The sequence below is a fragment of the Muntiacus reevesi genome, chromosome 3, assembly GCF_963930625.1.
Source record: "Muntiacus reevesi chromosome 3, mMunRee1.1, whole genome shotgun sequence".
NCBI lineage: Eukaryota > Metazoa > Chordata > Mammalia > Artiodactyla > Cervidae > Muntiacus > Muntiacus reevesi.
The window spans coordinates 209,654,336-209,676,659 of NC_089251.1; the positions used below are offsets into that span (position 1 = coordinate 209,654,336).

The 22,324-nt window shown below is 42.1% G+C and overlaps 1 protein-coding gene across 6 annotated transcripts in view; it reads left to right on the forward strand.

Annotated features, from left to right (window-relative positions):
• The window catches only part of MGAT5 (alpha-1,6-mannosylglycoprotein 6-beta-N-acetylglucosaminyltransferase), a 394,309-nt gene that overhangs the window by 202,469 nt on the left and 169,516 nt on the right, over positions 1 to 22,324 (forward strand). For all 6 annotated transcript variants that reach the window (XM_065927827.1, XM_065927826.1, XM_065927828.1 and 3 more), the window contains 2 exons: positions 20,040 to 20,116; positions 21,066 to 21,155. In XM_065927827.1, coding sequence (XP_065783899.1) covers positions 20,040 to 20,116; positions 21,066 to 21,155 — 167 coding nt within the window. The remainder of the gene's footprint in view (positions 1 to 20,039; positions 20,117 to 21,065; positions 21,156 to 22,324) is intronic.

Below are 22,324 nucleotides of genomic sequence, written 5' to 3' on the forward strand. Positions count from 1 at the left end.
TGATAAATGGAAATTAACAAAGGAAAATAGTATTCCTTCATCTATATTCCTAAGCATAGAGAAAGCATACATTTTTTAAAGCAACTTAGCTTATGTGAGAGCCAAATTACATATAATGCAAGACACAGATCTTAAGCGTACCATTTGATGGGTTTGATGGATATGTACATCCATAAAAGCAATACTGCAGGCGAGATATCGAACCTGTTCCTCACCCCAGAATGTTCCCTCAAGTCTCCTTCCATTTATTCTCCCTCCCCTGTAGGAAACCATTGTCCTGATTTTTATCATCATAGATTAATTTGGCCTGTTCTTGAGCATCATAAAAATGGAATCATACAGTATGTGGCTGGCTACTTTCTCTCTGGATGGTTTTTTTTTGGGTTCATCCGTGGTATTGCATTTATCAGTTTGTTCTTTTCTTTAATCACCAAATAGTATTCTGCTTTATGAGTATAAACATAATTGATGATATCTGTTTTCCTGATAATGGACATATGAGTAATTTCCAGTTTTGAACTGTTAATGAGTGCTGCCAAAAATACATGAGCCCATCATATTTTTCTAAATTCTAGACTATATTGTCCTAAGTTTTTCCTATTCTTACACTTTGAATATCTGTAGGATTTGTGGCAACATTCCTCTCTTAATTCCTGATATGACTGATTTAAATTTTCTTTTTTTCTTGATCACTTTTGCTAGGAATTTTAAATTCTATTCATCTTTTCAAAGAGTCAACTTCGGCTTTGTTAGTTTGTCTCTCAGACAAGATTAAATCAGAATCAGAACCACTAGTTTTGTGTGTACGTGTGTGTGAGCACATGTTTATTAAGGAATTTGTTTTGACCATACACAGTTGTGGGAGTTGGTTTAACAGTTTCTGTAAGGTATTGTTTTTGTGTCTGATGCTGGAACTTAAAATACATAAAAGTCAGCCAGCAAGGGAAGATGAATGTTAAGTAGAGGAAAATAATAGCATGCTGGAATCCACAAGTATGAGCTGGAGCGAATGATGACAGAGTGACCCCTTGTCTTATTTTTTTTTCTGCCTCTGCCCTTGGGATATGAATGTTCTACAGAAGCTGGGGCTCTTTATCTTGAAAAAGAAACTTTGTGGAAGCAAATCATTACATCCTACCTCCTGCTGCTGCTAAGTCGCTTCAGTCGTGTCTGACTCTGTGCGACCCCATAGACAGCAGCCCACCAGGGTCCCCCGTCCCTGGGATTCTCCAGGCAAGATCACTGGAGTGGGTTGCCATTTCCTTCTCCAATGCATGAAAGTGAAAAGTGAAAGTGAAGTTGCTCAGTCGTGTCTGACTCCAGCGACCCCACGGACTGCAGCCTACCAGGCTCCTCTGTCCATGAGATTTTCCAGGCAAGAGTACTGGAGTGGGGTGCCATTGCCTTTTCTGTCCTACCTCCTAGAGCCCCTCAAAATTCTCTCAGCACTAAGACTGACCAAAGGATGCTAAAGCAAAGGGATTACTGAACTAGTTTTGTAAAGCACTAGATGTAAATATTTTAGCTTTGTGGACATATGATCTCTGGTTCAGCTGTTTAACATGGTGCACAAGTAGCCATAGCCAATGCATAAATGAATGGCATGGCTGTATTCCAGTAAGGTTTATTTAGAAAAATAAGCAGTAGACCAGATTTGACCTCTAAGTTGTAGTTTGCTGTTCCCTCTTCTAAAAACTTCAATAGACCTTTTTAACTTACACATTCTACTTGAGGGTTGATATTGCAAACGTCATGTTTAATTCTGTTAATCCTGCTTGCTTATCCTTTGCACTATTGTTAAATATCTTACATCTACATATATTTTAAACCTCACTGTACCCTGTTTTGATTATTGTATTAGAAAGTCAATTAATGAAGAAATTAAGGGAAGGAAAAATGATAGTCTTTAATATTTACCTACATATTAACATTCCTAATGACTTTTATTCCTCTCTGTAGCTCCAAGTTTCCTTCTTAAGGTATTTCCCTTTCAGTGCAAATAACCACTTTTATTTATTTCCTGCCACAAAGGTCTGCAGGTGGTAACATTTCTCATTATTCATTTATCTGAAAATGACTTTTTGGGACCCAGGATGTTTCACGATTTCTTGTAGAGAATTCTAGATTGGCAGTAGTTTTCTTTCAGGACTTTAAAAATGCTGTTTCTTTGTTTCTTAAACCTCCATCCTTTGTGGATGAGAAGTTAGGCAACATTTCTGCCTTTGCACTGTGTAATGTAATGTGTCTTATTTTTCTCTGGCTACTTTCAGCATCTTCTCTTCATCTTTGGCTTTTGTCATTTTGATGGTGGTAAATGTAATTGTCTTTGTATTTTGCTTACTTGCGATTCATTGAGATATTGAATCTGAGTTTGGAAAGTGTTATTTTTAAAAGTGTTATATAAAAAGTTATTTTAAAAAAATGTGTTATATAAAAAAAAAAAGTTATTTTTTTCCCCGTTTTTTTTCCCCTCTTTTCTACCTTTTGGTATCCATTTTTACAGAGTTTAGCTTGTATGATGCCCACAGGTCACTGTAAGGCTCTTCGAAGTTTTTTCCTCCCGTCTTCATTGTCACTCTTTTTCAGACTGAAGAATTGTTATTTTCCCTGATAACTCAGGTGGTAAAGAATCTGCCTGCAATGCAGGAGACCTCGGTTTGATTCCTGGGTTGGGAAGATCGCTTGGAGAAGAGATAGACTACCTACTCCAGTATTTTTGGGCTTCCCTGGTGGCTCAGCTGCTAAAGAATCTGCCTGCAATGTGGGAGACCTAGGTTCGATCCCTGGGTTAGGAAGATCCCCTGGAGAATGGAAAGGCTACCCACTCCAGTATTCTGGCCTGGAGAATTCCATGGATTGTGTAGCCCATGGAGTCGAAAAGAGTTGGACACAACTGAGCTACTTTCACTTTGAGTTCATTGATCCTTTCTTTTGCCATCTTCAAGCTGTTCTTAATTTCATTTGTCAACTTTTCATTTTTGTCCCAGAATTTGTGTTTTTAAAAACTGTCCATTTCTTTATCTTTAGTCATATTTATGATAATTGCTTTAAATTATTTGTCAATTCCAGCAGTACGTTATCTTGGGATGTGTTTTTGTTGACTTCTTTTCTTGACCCTGATTCACATTTTCTGTTTTTCCACAAATCTACTAATTGTTATGTATTTGGCATTACAATATGTTGTTGAGTGTGTGTATCATCCTCTGAAGAGTTGATTTTTTTCATTCTAGCAGGCAATTAAATTACTGACCACTTTGAGCCTAAGAGGTCTTGATTTTATGCTTTGTTGGGCATGTCTGTTTCAGTTTTTATCCTAGTCTGAGGAAGTCTTAAGTCCTGGGCCTGATGCAAGGCTTTCTGTGATTTCAGTGGAAACCTTGAAACGTTGGCCAAACCCCTCTGACTTGTTCAGTTTCAAACTCTGATTCCCCAGCAGCAAGCAGCAGCTGAATCTCTGACTGCCTTTAGAGCTTTCCTTGGAATCTCCCAGACAAACACTCAGTGATAGGGTCATTCAAGGATTTTAAGGTCGTTTATATGCAGATTTGGGGGCTCCCCTTCTTTGGTTCCTTCTTTATGGAAACATTCTACCTCAGTTTCTTTGCTGTCCTAATTACCCAAACTTAATCCTAAGATTAAGGATTTGCCTGTAGCCTTTTGCTTAACCTTCTAGTGGTCCCACCGTCACCCAGAGTCCCCTCAAGGCAAAGCTGTTTACTGTGGGTTTTATCCAGTGTGCTCAGCTGCTCAGTCATGTCCAACTCTTTGCAACCCCATGAACTGTAGCCTTCTAGGCTCCTCTGTCTGTGGAATTCTCCAAGCAAGAATACTGGAATGTGTTGGTATTTTCTACTCCAGGGTGTCTTCCCAACCCAGGGATCCAACCCCCATCTACTGCCTCTCCTTCATTGGCAGGCAGATTCTTTACCATTAGTGCCAGCTGGGAATCCCTTTATCCAGTGTAGGCCCTTTCTTTTAAGGCTCAAACTCCTTCTGGCTTTGTCCTTTTTCCTTACTCTTTGTTGTTTTATAAATATTATCTGTGGGAAGATTATTCCTATATAAGCGTCTCTACCATTGCCAATGTATGATTTCTCAGCCTTGCTTTATAAAGAGTCCCAAGTTAAGTTGATCACACAGTTCTTGCACAAGTAGTGTGGTTCAGGAGTGTGCCTGGCCAGCAAATCATCTGAGGTATTTCTTATCCCTGCTCTGACTTTCTCCTGCCTTTTGGTATGTATGCCTGCCAGCTTTCTATCTTCTGATGCAATAACCTCCATTTCTATGTTGACAAGGAGAATGTGTTTTTAATGAGGATTCTCCCTATCCTAGATGCCATGGCTGAAGAGCGAATGGGTGAGTGCAGTTTGCTCTGGATACTGACATGGTGGCATGGGTCTTTAGGTGAAGACCATCAGGTAATCCCACTGCCAGAGGGTCAGCACTGTCAAAGAACTGACTCAAAAACCAACTTTCCTACTTCCTGAAACAGATTCTTAGGCCATTGAAAACCATACTGGAAAGAGCTTGTGTTCACGTATTTACTAACGTTTTCTGTTGAGTAGGTGACTAGCATTTCAGGGTAGGACATAATGTTTAAGTATACACACATTACCCTCTCAATGTCTCAAGCTGAGTACCATTGTCCAAATTTATATGGTCTCAGGCAGACATGTTTCCTTTCCACAAAAAGAGAAACCTACTAAAGGCTAGGAGAGATAGGAATTAGGTTATAAGACCACCTGGTTTTTGAGAGACAACCCCCTAGCCAAGGACATATCTAGCAGGCATAGCATGTATGTGGTGTGCCAGGGGGCTTGCAGATTTCAGGCAACTCTGGATAAGTCAAATGGACCTAAAAATTAAGTAGCTCTCAACCTTTCTTCTAACATATACTCAAAGGTTTGATGCACTGGAGGGTGTTATCAATATTGTAGACCTTAAGCTTCTTTTTTTGTTGTGTTTTGTTCTCACGCTTCTTTTTGTAGTATCTAAAACTTATTATCAGGGTGTCATCTTAATTCTAAATTAACTTACATTTTATTTTTCCATGCTAAAAAGAGAGGAGAGAGGCTATAACCAAGCAACCAAAACAAAATGAAAAACCCCATTCATATGAGTGAATGATCTTGATCTCCCATCAAAAGGATAATCAAAGCGCTTCCTCATTGCCTGTAGATGTCTGATGTCCAATCATAATTCCTGTCTTTACCAACAGATACAAAAAGGCTTATGACAGGTGGTTCAAAAGGGGCCTTGTGTGAAGGGGGAGAACAGTAGTTTCTAGTAGTTTGTTCAATCAAAATAGCCTAGGGATGGGCTTCCCAAGTGGCACTAGTGATAAAGAACCTGTCTGCCAATGCAGGTAGACTTAAGAGACGCGAGTTTGGTCCCTGGGTCCAGAGGATCCCCTGGAGGAGGGCACGGCAACCCACTCCAGTATCTTGCCTGGAGATGGCCATGGACAGAGGAGCCTGACAGGCTGCAGTCCATAGAGTTGCACAGAGCCAGACGTGATTGAAGCGACTTAACACACAGAGCCAATCTTCTCCATTTATTCATTCCGTATTGCTTGCTTTTCTTCTTTAGTTTCAACAAATACACACATTCATACACTGTGTGTACATTTCTTTTACTTAACAAAATCCAAACTCCAAACACTTTGACAGTTTGATACGAATAGTTAGAAATGTGTGAGCTGTGCTTAACTGTGTTTTAGAAGAAAAATGGAAGTATTTGTTGTTGGAAGGGAGAGGGAAGATGTGTATATTCTTTAAGTGTCAGGGACATGTGGCTGTTACAGTAAACTGTGTGTGAAAAGAGGGACATTATGAAAAGTCCCCTGCTGTTTTTGAAAAAGGAGAACAGGTGTGAAACTTGCCCTAAGGCTCCCAACTTGAGAATTTTGCAAGTATAACCTGGAATTTTTAATGTCTGCCATCTACCTCCCATTTAGTCTTTCTTGCATCTAAGTTGACAGCTGAGAAAGCATTAAAATCTGTCAGTAGTATATCTTATTTTTTATTTAAATGTCTGAATTATTTTTTTATTTAGTAATTTTTTATTGAGGTATAGTTGATTTACAACTATGTATGTTCTTTTTCAGATTCTCTTCCCTTATAGGTTATTAAAAAATATTGAGTAGAGTTCCCAGTGCTCTGCAATAGGTCCTTATTGATTGTATATCTACTTTTTATATAATAGTGTATGTATATTAATCCCAAACTCCTAATTTATCTCTGTCTCCCACCTCCATCCACCCACCCCCCATTCCCCTTTGGTAGCCACAAATAGATTTTCTATGTCTGTGAGTTTCTTTCTGTTTTGATTTGTTCTTTTGAATCTTTTTTTTTTTTTTTAAGATTCCACATAAAAGTTATATCATGTGATATTTATCTTTCTCCATCTGGCTTTTTCATAGGTCCATCTATATTGCTGCAAACCACATTTATTTTTAAAAATATTTTATATGGAAACTTTTTTCTGGATGTACAATACCATTATAACTTTATATTTTGTTTTTGATGCATAAAAGTGACATTCCCCCAATTTAGTGACTGTTATGTCCATTTATTATAACTGGATACATAATAGCCACATGGAATATTTTATGTCCCTTACATTGTTACTTAAAATGCCAAAGAACATTTTGTTGCAGAAGAAATGATAGTGGAAATGAAGTATAAATTTATAGAATATGATACTTGCTTGGAGATAAATATAGGTAGATTTATGCATGAAAAGAATGCTGATTGCCTAAATCATATTGCACACTCAGTTCTATTTTCCAGTCCCAGAGCTCTTAGAATATACAGTGTATGCCTTTGTGACATTCATTTAAAAAGACTTTGAACTTTTTTCCTTCCATAAATGCAAAACATTTTAGTCACTGGCTATATCTCACACCCCACCAAGCATTGTGACATTAAAATGAATCAGAGATGGGTAACGACACAGAGATACAGGGACAGTAGAACAAGTATATTTTACAAATAGGCGAATTGAGTGAATGAGAGTTAGCGTGTGATATTTCAGTGTAACATATGCATCTCTCTTTCTTACGGCTCTATCTCCTCCAGCATTTCTTATTTGACTTTGAAGGCTCAGGATGATGTGAGACAGTAAATGAGTGCCAGGGGCAGTACTGACACAGTAAAGGTGATAACTCAGGTGTTAGAAAGTTTTACTGACTCCATCTGTTGCATGAAGAAGCAGGCTCAGGAAGGTCCAGTAACCTGCCTAGGTTGTAAGAAACTGAGCAATAATCCTAGCAACAATCTCTTAGCTACCTCAGTCCTCTCCGGCACAGAGTCTACTCACCTCTTCTACCATTTCCGCTGCTGGGGTGGGATGTGGTCACGTACTCAGATACCAGGACATGGAGGGCTGCGTTCTCTTCGCACGTTTTACTGTATCAATTCCAGAAGCGGGTTGCCTCATAATGAGGGGGCATGTAGCATGGTGACTGTGGTGGGAAGATAGCATTTCGTGAGAGGATTGATCTACTAGTTGAGGCATGGACAAGACAGATGCTTTTCCTTTGTTTTATTGAGATACAACTGGCATACAGCGCTGTCAGTTTAAGGTGTACAGAATGGAGGCCTGACTCATGTAATACTGTGAAATGATTGCCACAGTAAATGTAGTTAGCATCCACCCATCCTCTCCAATAGATATGAGAAAAAAGAGGGTGGAGACGAAAAAAAAAAAAAAGGTGCTTTTTTTGTTTCCCCTTGTCATGAGAACTTTTAGGATCTCCTCCCTTAGCAACTTTGAGATAAACCATACAGCAGCGTTAACTATAGTCAGAAGACAGATATTTATCATTTTACAACTTCAGAGGCTTATGCCACATCATTTTGGAAAACCTTTGAAAATTTGAAAAGAATTTACCCCTACCTGCCAAGAAGGCATCAATGAGAATTTCATTAAATGTAAACAGAGCAAGAATGGCATTCGAAACAGCTATAAATCAAAGGGTTTAAACATTCATAATTATCTTTCAAGACCCCGTGTTGGAAAAATAGCATGAGCTTCCTTACCAGCAAAAGACAACTTTCTGCTCCTAGACAGTTTATAACTTTCAAGATAAACTCTACTCATCTATAAAGACTTGATGCTGATGCAGTCCACAGGATCAGATTTTCATCCTGCACATGGTGTTGCTCTGCGTTTTCCCTGGATTTCACATTTTTCAGGGTGTTGCTTTGCTCCTCAGAGACTGCCTTTCTTCCCCGGCGTCACTGCATCCACGCCCCAAGAGTATGCAGTGTGTTCCCGCGGTGGGAGATTTGTGATCCTGGGAGGTGTGATGCCGGCTGGGTTTCCAGCCTGTCTCTTCCTGCTCTGAGGCTGCTGCTTCAGCCAGACTGACCACCTTGCCCTCTCCACACCCTCTCAGACATTGATGGTGGATGGGTTGCTCTCACCCACTGAGGGGTGGATTTGCTGTCTCAGTAGGACACTCGGGGTTAAAACAAGAGATAAAAACCTGTTTTCCATTTCCGGCCTTTCCTCTCTTTCTGGGTACCCATCTTACTTCCCTATTTATTCTATTGTTTCTCAACAGTAACTGCCCATCAAAATCACCTTAGGCGAGTGGAGCATAAAAAAGCGCAGTGACCAAACCATTCCGTCAGAATCTCTGGAGGGTACAGTCCATTTTTCAAAGCCCCTGAAATGATTTTAATATGTGGAAGGGCAGACTTATTCTATGACCTTGGCCAAGTTACTCAGTCTTTCTGGGCATCAGTGTCCTTTGCTGTAGAATGGGGATAGTATATGTATTCATAGCTCTCAAGTTACTGTGAGGATGAAGTGGGATGTTCACATGCGTGGATGTTGGTTGGTGCTCAGGTTGGTTGTCCTCATCACTGTTTTACCCGGTGTTCATCTTCCTTTTTCCCTCCTGTCTACTCCTACTTCTGCTTTGAAGCTCAACTTCAGAGTGAAATCCCACTTGCCTGGGGATTATTTAAGGAACAAACGAGGAGACCGAAATACGGTGGTGCTTCGTTGAGACCGAGTGTCTTCTCTCTCACATGATGATCCAGCAGCCACCAGTCAGGGCTTCCAGGAGGCTCTTGTCCACACACTGCCTTTCGAGATTCCCCATCCCTCCCATGTTGCTGAGTCATCACAGATCTGTCTTCCAGCCCACAGGGAGGGGATCAGAACTGCAAACTTGGCCAGGCAGAGAGTCCTGAGGTTGAGGACTGTCTGTAACTTCCTCTCATGTCTCCTTGACCAGAGCATAGTCTCATGGTCACATCTAGATGCAACAGAGGCCCTACCTGGCCGGCTAGGGGTTCAGCTTAAAACTCTGTTACTGCAACGTAGAGAGAGATGAGACTGGAGGAATGGTGGTTGGCTGCCAAGTCCAGGCCACTGCCGCCTGCTGCTCATCTGCGGTCCTTCATTCTCTAGTGCACCAGAGAATGTCATCTGCCTTTTCTCATGGGCAAGTTTTAGATGTATTCTAGGCTCCCTCAAGGTTAAGATTACTTTGTATTCCTCTGTATACGTCTTAAAGTGAAAGTGAAAGTCACTCAGCCGTGTCTAAATCTTTGCGACCCCGTGTACAGTCCGTGGAATTCTCCAGGCCAGATTACTGGAGTGGGTAGCCTTTCCCTTCTCCAGTAGATCTTCCTGACCCAGGAATCCAACCGGGGTCCTCCTGCATTGCAGGCGGATTCTTTAACAGCTGAGCTACCAGGGAAGCCCCGGTATACATCTTAGGATGGGACTAAAATCATCACAGGTCTCATTTAGGTGCAGTGGTTGCTGAGTGAGTCAGTGGCAGGGATTTGGGGGTTTTCGTAGCAGCTTTATTGATATATAATTTACATACCCTACCGGTTGCCTTTTTTAAGAGTATAATTTAAAGGTCTTACGTGTATTCACATAGTTGTGCAACCATTGCCACAATCGAGTATAGAATATTTTTATCACCTCAAAAAAGATTCTGTACCAGTTAGTCATCATGACCTACAACCTGCCCCCACACCCCGAACCTCCCTTTCCCCCAGTCTTAAGCAGCCAGTAAGCTACTTTCTGTATCCGTTGATTTGTGTATTCTGGACCTTTCATGTAATGTGTGGTCGTTTGTGACTGCCTCCTTTCACTTAGCTTACTTTTTCAAGGTTCATCCATGTTGTGGGATGAATGGGTATTTCATTCCGTTTATGGCTGAATGATACCCCGTTGTATGGATATACTGTGTTTTGTCTACCCATTCATCCATTGGTGAACATTTGGTTTGTTTTAGTGTTTAACTTGTGGCTCTTATGATTAATGCTGCTGTGAACTTTTGTATGGGTCTAAGGTCTTCTTTTGTTTTGGGTATCTACCTGGGAGTGGAATTGCTGGGTCAAATGGTAACTCTATGTTTAACTTGTTAAGGAACAGCTAGACTGTTCTCCAAGATAGCCACATCATCTGAGATTCCTATCAGAAGTGCTTAAGGGGTCTGATTTCTCCTTGCCAACATTTGTTATGACCTGAATTTTTGATTCCAGCCATTTCAGCGAGTATAGTGATATCTCATTGTGGTTTTGACTGAGTTTCCCTGATGACTAACAACGATGAGCTTTTTTTGTTGTTGTTGTTGTTGTTAAGTCACTGGCAAGTGTTTAATCCTATGTGTTTTCTGCCCACTATGCATATGTGGTCCTAGGTGTGAATCCCGAGGAATCTGACATGTTTTATCAGAAGCAGTACCGGGAGGCATATCAGAATAGAGGGGTGTGTGTGTGTGTGTGTGTGTGTGTGTGTGTGCATGCACACATACAACATTCTTATGGACCCTGCCCCTCCTAGAATCTTTTAATTAATTTTTTAAAAAATTTATTTCGTTGAAGTGTAGTTGATTTACAATGTTGTGTTACTTTCAGATACACAGAACAGTGATCAGGATTCAGTCATATATGTATGACTGACATATGTATGTCATATGTATGACTGACATGTGTATGTCATATGTCATATGTGTGACTGACATACGTATGTATGACACACACACACACCATATCAGATTCTATACATATCAGGTTCTTTTCCCTTATAGGTTATTAAAAAATATTCAGTAGGGTCCTTTGTGCCGTTCAGCAGGTCCCTGTTGGTTGTCTATTTTATATGTGGTAGTATGCACATGCCAATTCAAGTCTCCTAATTTATCTCCCCTACCTTTCACTGGTAACCATAAGTTTGTTTTCTTTGTTTTTTGGGTCTGTTTCTGTTTTGTAAGTAAATCCTTTTTTTTTAGATTCCACATATAAGCGGTATCATACGATATTGGACTTGCTTTGTCTGACCTACTTCACTTGGTATGAGAATTTCTGGGTCCATCCCTGTTGCTGCAGATGACATTATTTCATTCTTTTTAATGGTGTGTACACACGCACCGTATCTTTATCCCTTCATCTGTCGGTGAACATTGAAGTTCCTTCCATGTCTTGGTTATTGTAAACAGTACTGCTATGAACATTGGAGTGCATGTTATCTTTTTAAATTATGGTTTTTTTCAGATATATGTCCAGGAGTTGGATTGCAAAATCATATGGTAGCTCTATTTTTAGTTTTTTAAGGAACCTCCATACCATTCTTCATAGTGGTTGCACCAATTTACATTCCCATCAACAGTGTAGGAGGCTTCCATTTTCTCCACACCCTCTCCAACATTTATTATTTGTAGCATTTATTATTTTAATGATGGCCAGTGACTGGTGTGAGGTGATACCTCATTGTACTGAGAATCTTAATCCTAGATGCTAATCCTAGACCTTCTTTTTAATTCTGTTTATCAACAAAAGATGAAACCTTGTTAATGTTAGCTTAAAAACTTAATTAGGTAGAAATCCTGCAAAAATAAATATTAATAAACAAATGACACAGGGTGTAACAGAAGAAAATGTAAATGATATAGGTTTATTTAGCTATTACTGTGATTTGAAATTTTGACATTGATTATACTTGGCAGTGTATTTTCATAGTCCTCACAATTTCTTTCTTTTCACACATTAATACCATCCTTGAAAAGCTGTGCTTAATTGGAAAACTTCATCAAATGTGATTTTCCTATTGACTTCCATTATGCCTATAGCATTTCTTCACGTGCAATACTGTAGCTCCAGGTTTTTAGCAAGTCCATGAGGCCCTTGGAGTACTTATTCAGAGACAAGTGAAAATTGGTCATTTTATTCTTCAGTGTTGACTCTTCAGATTTCTAGAGTAGACCATGAATATAGTGGTGGTGGTGTACCTTTTAATACCAAGAGCCAGAAGTGGAAACAATCTTGACTTAGAAGACAGAGGCCAGGGTTGCAGAATGCATTATGCATGGGAGGTAATTAGTGAATTTTGTTAAATCACTGAATAAGGATGGCACTTCATCACTCAGTACATTCTTATGAATCAGAAAAAGTTAACTGCTTACTAATATGGCTTCAGAAAGTCCTTTGCAACTCTGAAATTCTTTGGTACAGTGATTACATTTCTAGCTTCTTAGGCTGAAAAGCCAAACAAAACCAACAAAATGCAGACAACCCTTCTCAAGATGCTCATTGTCCATCCCTGGGAGTCTGAGTGTGTCATGCCCCATTACCCATCAGGACTGCCCCAGCTCCTTCAGGGGGCAGAGAGTTTCCTGTTCCTGTGGGCCCTGGGTCTGGAATATGTGTACATGATTCAGTTATAGAAATTAAATCACTTTTTCATAATGCAGATATAAAGTGGCCCTGAATGAATATTTGTCAAGCTGAGAATGACTGGTGAGGTCACCTTTAATGGGAGATTACATTTCACCATGGCTGATTTCTGTCCGATTTATTGCTATTAACTCCTGACACAAGGCCAGCTGATAGAGGTGCTGGCAAGAGCCTGGTCTCCAGGCTGAGCGCAAAGCTGGAGTCGGCTCCCAGCCAGCGCAGTGCTCACGTGGGGGCCCTGCAGGGGCCATCTGATAACTGGGGCCGTGTGTTCCTATCAGGTGTTCCCAGAGAAGCACTTCCTTGTCTTACACACAAAGCAGATCGCTGGAGACCCTTTATCTTTTAAGAGGAGATATGCGTGGGGTACCTTTGGGCGGATTGAGCCCTCACTCAAGAAGATGGTTATCTGAGCTGTTGGCAACAGAACTGGATGAGGAGGTTGAACTAGGTTTCCAAAACTTCCGGGGGTGGACAGATGGTTGTGTTTTTTGAGGTTTCTGAGAGGCTTTTAAAACACTTTTTCTTTCTTTCTCCCCATTTTCTGTTAAAATAGTGATGGTGAGGAAATCAGAAACCCTTAACCTATTGATGCCCGTTGAGTTCTAGATTAAAAAATTAATGGCACCGTGTCTTACAAGTTCTTAAAAAGAAATGCCACTTCAAAACACATGTTGTCTTTGCTATAATAAATATTCAGAAAAGTGAGCCTTCACAAAGGAGGCTCTCTTGGGAGGGTCAGCTTTCATTCTGAAGTGACTGTCTTCTGTGTGGGGCTCACTTACAGCCACACCTCTCTTTCTTTCTCCCACCTCCTCCTCAGCCCGCCTCCTCCCCCCCACACACATCCACTCCCTTCCCCTCCATGTCCTCACTTTATCATCGTCAACCAGAAGCACGTAGCTGACTTTCTTACAGGTGGTGCCACCCACAAGCATTGATAGAATCAGATTAAGAGTGACACCTGGCTGCCAGCCTCTCGTTTTGAGCTTCTTTCTTTTCTGGATTACTTTTGTCCTTCAAAATGAGCAATGGTTATCATTAACTTAATGTGAGTTTGTAGTAGGTGAGTGTTTTATGATGCTGCATGGTTGATCGTTTACTTTAAAAACACAACAGCATCTCCGTATGTGCGTTGAGCTGGGCAGTTAAAAGATAAAGGTTTCCTTGTGTGCTGCCCAATGTTTGCGCTTCATTTATAAACATATCAGGACAGTTAACATAGAACTCATGAAGATCATATCTCACAAAACCATAAGCCTCTCTTTTTAAATGCTGAGAAGGTATGAATATCAGTAATTCACACGGGGAATGAATCCACTTCCTCCCTCTCTGCATGGGAAATGAGTCTTTTTTTCACTGCTGCTGCTTCTGTCGTTTTTCCTCGTGTGGAACCCAGATTCCTCTGGCTTATTTAGTGTGTGGTCCGGAACTCAAGAGTTTCTGGTTTAAGGATTCCCAGTGAGGACTGCTCACCCCCTTTCTTCTGCGGCTTATTCTCCTCCTCCCTGCACTTCTCTGGAACCGAGGCTTTTCATCCTTTTGTGACAGTAGTTCATTCATTTGTTTAAAAACAACTCTGCGGAGCTGCCGGGGTGCCACGCAGTAGGTGGGGGCTAGCCAAAGGGTGGCTCTCCAGCCTTTCAGGAGGTTTATCTGGGGATGGGGTTCCGCTGATGTGTGCCTCGCTCTGCTGTATGTGGTCCCTCCCCAAGCCCTGGGGAGCTCCTCGAGGATACAGACCATATCTTTCAAGGATGTGGCTTTGATATCTCAGCACGTGGCAAGCCACAGGCTTTGGGGAGAAATTCCAAGCAACTGTGGGCTGAGTTTGGAGATAGATACTGAGGATTTTGAAGCTTCTTTCCAAACCATGAGATGAGGTCATTGTCTTCCTTGTCAGGAGGATGTGATGAGGGTAAAGTGTGATAATTTGTGTGCCAGCACTTTCCAAAGGCTGGTCCTATATCTTGAGAGGTCACAATCATCCACCTTCATTTCCTGAATCACCCTTTTGCTGTTGTCACCAACCCTCTGAGATCGTCTTTACCATTTACTTCCACCCCGTTCTCTCCCACTTTCCTTCCTTCCTTGGGCAGAAGAAAGCATGAGTTAAAAACATCTCCCTGCCTGGTTCCATATCTCTTGGTCTCTGTCACTTCCAAATGTATAGTTGAAATCCTGTTGTGTCTCTGTCAATCTGTATACACCTGTTAGGGCTGTCAGGGAGAATCTGGCTCCACGCTTGGCAGGAACACCTCGCTCTGGATGTGTTTATGGCATCTTCTGTCACTTCTCCTGCGGTACAGGTGCTCTTCCTGAGTTGTAAGCATTTTTGATAATAAGAAAACTGTTCTCTTAGATTCAACCTAATATTTGACTTCTTACCACACTGATAAAAAAACAGTTTTTACACCTAGATGTCCTTCCTTTTTTCTAATACTGGGTTGACAGCACTATAGAATCAGTTCAGAGGTGATGTTTCCAGTGCGGGGCCCTACTTGAGCTGGTATTAGGGTGAGAAATGAAACTGAATCCTGAATAATAGTAAAAGCTGAGTTTCTTTGCTTGCATTAGCGTCTTATTTTACATTTGCATTTTATCTTATATTAGCACCTTGCCCTTTCACCATTAAAAAAATAATTTGACATGTGGGGGAGGGTGGGGGAAACAGCAGGAAGAACCTTCTAGTAACATATCTTGGCAGAATCCTGTCTCCTTTTTTGGAGGGGCCTCATGAGCAGTAAGCTAAGTGCCCCCTGAAAAGTAGTCATGTTAAAAAGCAGAGACATTACTTTGCCAGCAAAGGTCCATCTAGCCAAAGCTATGGTTTTTCTAGTAGTCATGTATGGATTTGATTTAAGAGTTGCACCATAAAGAAAGCTGAGCACCGAAGAATTGATGCTTTTGAACTGTGGTGTTGGAGAAGACTCTTGTGAGTCCCTTGGGCTGCAAGGAGATCCAACCAGTCCATCCTAAAGGAAATCAGTCCTGAATATTCATTGGAAGGACTGATGCTGAAGCTGAAACTCCAATACTTTGACCACCTGATGCGAAGAGCTGACTCATTTGAAAAGACCCTGATGCTGGGAAAGATTGAGGGCAGGAAGAGAAGGGGGTGACAGAGGATGAGATGGTTGAACGGCATCACCAACTCGATGGACATGAATTTGAGCAAGCTCCGGGAGTTGTTGATGGACATGGAAGCCTGGTGTGCTGCACTCCATGGGGTCACAAAGAGTCAAACATGACTGAGTGACTGAACTGAACTGAGATTGGAGGCTCTTCCAGAGGTAGAAAAGTCTTCTGTTTCTATTAGAAAAATCTAGAAACATGATTCGTTGGAATTTTGTCCTCGTGATGGAAGCAAGATGGGGAGCTGCCCTGTGAGGTGTACTGAGACTCCTCAGGGCCTGGGGGGTAGTGGAGGGTCTTGTTCAGGTTACTTACGGGTGGTCAGATTCTGGGAGCATTTCAACCCCATGCTCAGAAGAAAGGTTGGCAGTTCTTGTGTGTCCCTTTCACAGATCCCACCTACCTCAGAGCCTTCAGCCACTGAACTGCACTTTTAGAAGCTGCCATCTATTCAGACCCATCGCTGTGTAACAAATAGTGAAAAAAGCCCTCCTAAGATCATGGAAATGCAGAGGAGCCCTGTTGGATTAGCTGACATACTGCCGCTTAGTAGAGGAGTGAAAAACACTGCGGTCTCAGCTCAGTCTCCTTCTACTTGATCCAAAGTGTCGGGTGGGGAGCGGGGGCGGGTCAGGCAGAACACGTGAGTGTTCATCCAGTTCAGCAGCACTCGCTGAGTGCCTGGTGGTGGAGCAGAAAGACATAACCTTCCCACAGTGTTCTCATGTCCTAGCAAAGGGGGTGGACAGATGCAGAAAAGAGAACAGGATTGTTCACTGCCATGGGAGGGCCAGGAGCTGAAGGGGCAGCACTCAGTCCTGACTCAGTCTTGATTGAACATAGAGATAGGGAGGAAGGATCTCGGCTTTCTTCAGGCGGGGATGGATGCTCCAACTCTGTTTTAAAGGAGGAAGAGCTTTCAGTGGGTGGAGGAAGGGCACATCTGGCAGGAGAGTACCTGCAGATGTCCTTTAAGACGTCAGTTCACAGGTCTTTGAAGAAGCAAGGATCCTCTTTTGGGGGCTCTCTTAGCATAGCAAACACCAGGGTCTGCACCTGTTTTTGCAAATAAAGTTTTATTGAAACACAGACACACACATCATTCCATTTCCCCTGCTGTGACTGCTCCATCCCAGCAACCATGTGCCTTACCCAGCCTTAGATATTTATTATCTAGCCCTTTGCAGAAAAAGTTGGCATAACATAGTTTTATTCCCTGAAACTCTTAGATGAAGTGGACCCACATTGCCAGCAACCAGGCTTTGCCTGCACCTTTCATGGACCTGCTGGTTAATTTTATCATCTGGTGGTTTCTCTTTGCCCCACACTAGCATACCTCCAACTCATTTAGTTGCAATAACTTCTGGCTCCAAACATCCAGAACTGGAATAATACCTATTGTGTGTAACACAGGAGAGCTACTGACCCCTAATGCATGCATGCATGCATGATAAGTCGCTGTAGTCATGTCCGACTCTTTGCAACTCTATGGACTGCAGCCCACCAGGCTCCTCTGTCCATGGGATTCTCCAGGCAAAAATACTGGAGTGGGTTGCCATGCCCTCCTCCAGGGGATCTTCCCGACCCAGGGACTGAAGCCAAGTTTCTTATGTCTCGTGCATTGGCAGGGGGGTTCTTCACCACCAGCACCACCTGGGAAGCCTACTAACCCCTAAGGAGCCCTTTAAATGTTCAGTTACCCCGAACTTCAGCAATTCTAGACTCTGCTTAGTTTCTCAGAACCTGTGCTGCCTCTTGTTTGCTTGTTGAGTGTGAGCAAAATTGGAATTAGTCATTGGAGCAGTAGTCATTGGAAAGCATCTTTCTTCTTTGGTAAGGCAGCCCATCTGTCTGAGGATACTGGAGCTGGCTGTCGGTGTGCGAGTGAGACAGAAGGGGAACTTTAGGGAGATCCACCATTCAAGCCTGCAGTTATTTTAAAAATGAAGAGAATTCATTTCCAGAAGCAGCTGTGCATTTGAAACGTTGCTTTCCTGGATATAGCAATTGAAAGTTGTGTGGAATTATACAGCAAATGCCGACTCTTAAGCACCTGCTGTGGTCTCTGATACCAGCCGATAGGAGTGCCAACCAGGCTTTTTACAAATGTTAACTTATTTAATAAGACCTGGATGAAATAGAACTGCAGTGATTCTGATTTTACAGATGGGAAGACAAAGACTCCAATAAGCTAAGTGTTTTTCATGTTATCAACTGACAGCCTCCAACCTATGATAAGGAAGGTACTGATTTTACGCTCTAGTTATCCTTAGCAGGTAGAATGCTCATTGAAAAGGCTCAATCAAGAGGTCTGGGATTTCTGTTTTAGACTCTCAGATGAACTGAATTTCAAGGGACAGGTACAACTAAAATTCCTCTTTGCACTAACTTCTGTTTTAGCCCTAGCAGCCATTGACATTGTTTAAAAACCACTGTCAAATGACCTTGTAGTTTGGGATCTAATTTCCGATTAGTACTTTGTATTGAAAATGGTCAGTGGTGAGAACGGGGACAGTTTTGCAAGCATGTCTGGAAAATATAGTTGGTCCCAGAAGAGAAGCATGTAGGTTTAGGATTGTCCTAGTTTCCAACCGAAATGATCATTTCTAAACGAAAACCTGATCATAACTATCTTCTCCTTAAAAGTTTTCAGCGCTCCACCAGCCATGCCCTTGGCACAGAGGCTGGAGTCTCTGTGGCCTTTCTGGTTTGGGCCCTGTCTGACTCTGAGTTGTTGTTATTCAGTTGCTAAGTCGTGTCCAACTCTGTGACCCCATGAACTGCAGCACACAGGGCCCCCCTGTCTTCACTATCTCCTGGAGTTGCTCGGATTTCATGTCCATGGAGTAGGTGATGCTATCTAACCATCTCATCCTCTGTCGTCCCCTTCTCCTTTTGCCTTCAGTCTTTCCCAGCATCAGGGTCTTTCCCAGTGAGTCAGCTCTTCGCATTTCAGTGCCTCACTCTCATTCACTCTCATCAGATCAGGTCCTACATGTGGACATTTCGCTGAACACCATCTTTACTGTTTCCCTCTAGCTGGGTCACTTCTGCACCTTCATATCTCAGCTGAGATGCCTCTGGATCCAGGAAGTCTTCTCTGATGCTTAGAGACTGGTCTGGGCATCCTTCCCTGGCCCCTCCCTAATATAAAGCCTTTTAAGCAACTGTTCAGTTTTTGACCAGTTTGTTGTTCATCACTTAACTATAAGCCTCTGGAGGGCATTCTTTTTAGTTTTGATTCTGTAGTTACAAGAAATAGGAGTTCACTTGAGCTTGCTGATAGAAAGGGAGTTTATTGGGAGGAAAGATTGGAAGAATAAGGAGATCTTGGTGGAAATATAAGAACCGGGTGTATACAAAGTTGTACCTTGCACAAGCATCTTGTGGCTCTCTGCTCCTCTGCACACCTTCGCCACTCTCTCTCCTGGACTGCCTCAGCTCAGGCACTTGTGTGTTTTGTTTTATTGAAATATAGTTGATTTACAGTGTTGTGTTAGTTTCAGATATACAGGAAAATGGTTTCTGTTTTATATATATATTTTTTTCATATTCCTTCCCCTTACAGGTTATTATAAAATATTGAGTATATTTCCCTGTGCTGTAACAGTAAGACTTTGTTATTTATTTTATATATAGTAGTAGGTACCTGTTAATCCCAAACTCCTAAGTTATCCCTCCACTACACCCCCCACTTTCCCCTTTGGTAACCGTAAGTTTGATTTCTATGTCTGTGAGTCTATTTCTGTTTTGTAAATAAGTTCATTTGTACCACTGTTTTCAATTTCATAAATGACAAGCACACGTGCTCATGAATCTGCTCGTGGCCTCAGTTTGTCCTCATGGCCCAGTCTGGCTTGACCCAGAGACCCTCCTAATCTCCTGGCTTCATTTCCTGCCCCCCCCCCCACCCCCGCCGCCCCCTGCCCACTTGTTTGTTTTCTCAGTTTTCCAGTTGCAAGTTTCTAAGTAATATGGTTGACCTGACTCTTCCTTTCAAACTTGTCCTCACCCATCACAGGCCTCTGACCACCCTGGAGATTGGCTGTGGTTGGGTCAATTCCTCTCTGTAGACCAGTAAGACCAGCTGGAGGGGTCAGAGTGTGGCTCCCAGGATAGACTTCTCTTTTCTGTTTGTCTTTCTGTCCTGCACTTGCCATAAACTTGATGGTATCCTCTGTTCTTTTCCCTCTTTTTCAGATATCATTAATGGAGCTCAAGAAAAATGCGTATTGCCTCCTATGGATGGCTACCCCCATTGCGAGGGGAAAATCAAGGTAAGTCAAGAGCAATGTCCATTCACCCCCTCCTCCTCCACCTGCACTGACAGCCTGTGGCATCCCCTCCCGTCTCTTCTCCTCCCCAGTGATGCAGATGGGTGATCGAGCCCTCTTTAAGGAAGTCGTTTAAGGGATGCATCAGCCCTGCCAGTTTGGGGCTGTGGCCATGACAACCGTTCCCTGCTTATGCCAGCTCCATGGGCTTAGTCAACAGTGACTCACTGGTCAGACTGAAAGAGCTGGGCCGTTGCAGGCACCTGCTGTGTCTTTGAAACTGCGCTCCCTCTCTTTCCCGTCCTCCAGTGGGTGATCCTTCAAGAGCCAAAGACAAGGGGCTTCCCTGATTTAATGTCCACCTCCCCTCTCCCAAGTCCCCAGGCCTCAACCAAGAGGTCTCCAGATTGTTATTTAAATGGCACATTTGCATGCGCAGTTGAGTACCCAGACAGCTGTCGGCCACTCTTAACATTTGTTTGTTTTTTCATCGCATTTATGTGGCCAAACCTTGGGGAGACCACTCCTCTGCTCAGTAGTTTTCAGAGAAAAGTTTCTTCTGTTCCCAGGATGGTGAGACAAACCCCAGAGCATTTTAAATGGCTTCCACACTACAATATTGTAAAGTAATTAGCCTCCAACTAATAAAAATAAATGAAAAAAACAAAAACAAAAACAAAAATGACTTCCACATGGGACTCAAGTACATACGGTGCTCCTGCCTTGATTCCTGTGCTGTTTTCCAGGCTCCGTGCTGGGGCTGGTGCAACTGTAGGTCTCTGGGAGGGCACGCTCATGCCAGGGTCTGTGAGGCACTTGCTCTTGAGAAAACACTCCTCCCCATTGGTGCTCCTGGGCTTTACTGCTGGCTGAATCTCACAGCCTCTTTGCAGACGTGCCCGCAACAGTGACTGGCTGCTCATCATTGCTCTTCCTCCTCTGGTTTTTTCAGTGGATGAAAAATATGTGGCGCTCGGATCCCTGCTACGCAGAATACGGAGTGGATGGGTCCACCTGCTCTTTTTTTATTTACCTCAGTGAGGTGAGCGGCTTCTTGTGTCTTTTGGGAGGGGTGGAGTCAATGTGTGTGGTTTGGTCTGTTCCATAGCTGAGCCTGGAATTTGGAAAGCTGAAAAATGTATATTGTTTTTACATGAACGGTTTATGATTTCCTTCTTCATTGCTTTCCTTTGTCCCCAAGTAGCATGATATTTTTTTTTCCCTTGAGGAAAAAATAGTCTGAGTTCCCTAATTTTTTTTTACCAATTAAAAAAAAGGTAGTAAAATACACATAACAAAATTTACCAGCTTAATCATAAAGCGTACAGTTCGGTGGCATTAAGTACGTTCATGTTGTTGTGTAACCATCGCCACCATCCATGCATCTCCAGAACACTTCATCTTGCCAACCTGAAACTGTTCCTATCAAACCATGACTCCACAGCCTCCCACCTTCTTCTGATTACTCCAAGTACTCCTGTAAGTGAAATATACAGTGTTTGTCTTTTGCGATCCACTGATTGCAATTAGCATAGTGTACTCAAGGTTCATCCATGTTTTAGCAGGGGTCAGAATGCCCTTCCTTTTTGAGACTGAATAATATTCCATTATGTATACAGACTGCATATTGTTACCCGTTCATCTCTCAGGAGACACTTGGGTTGCCTTCATCTTTCATCAGTTGTGAATGGTACTGCTGTGAGCATGAGTGTACATATAACTCTTTGAGACCCTGATTTCAATTCTTTTGGATATATATCCAGAAACAGAGTTTCTAGATCATATGGTAATTCTATTTTTAATGTTTTGAGGAACCACCAGACTATTTTCCATAGCAGCTGTGCCATTTTACATTCCCACCAGCAGTGCACAAGGTTCTAACTTCTCCACATTCTCACCAACACTTGTTATTTTCTATTTTTTATTTTCTAATGGCCATGTGAATGGGTATGAGGGAGTATCTCATTCATTGTATCACTGTTATTTTCTTACTGATTAGTGATGTTCAGCATCTTTTCATATGCTTCTTGGCTGAGTTAGCTATTTATTCTACTTACAGACTGAATTATTAACTTTCTCCCTTTTTTTTCCACCTTTTTATCTGAACTTCATTTTCATTTGTACCCTTGAGTTTAAATAGCAGCTTGTTTTTTAAGAGTTACAAGGCATTTTTACAGACCACATGGAATCTATTACATGCTTCAGTGATTT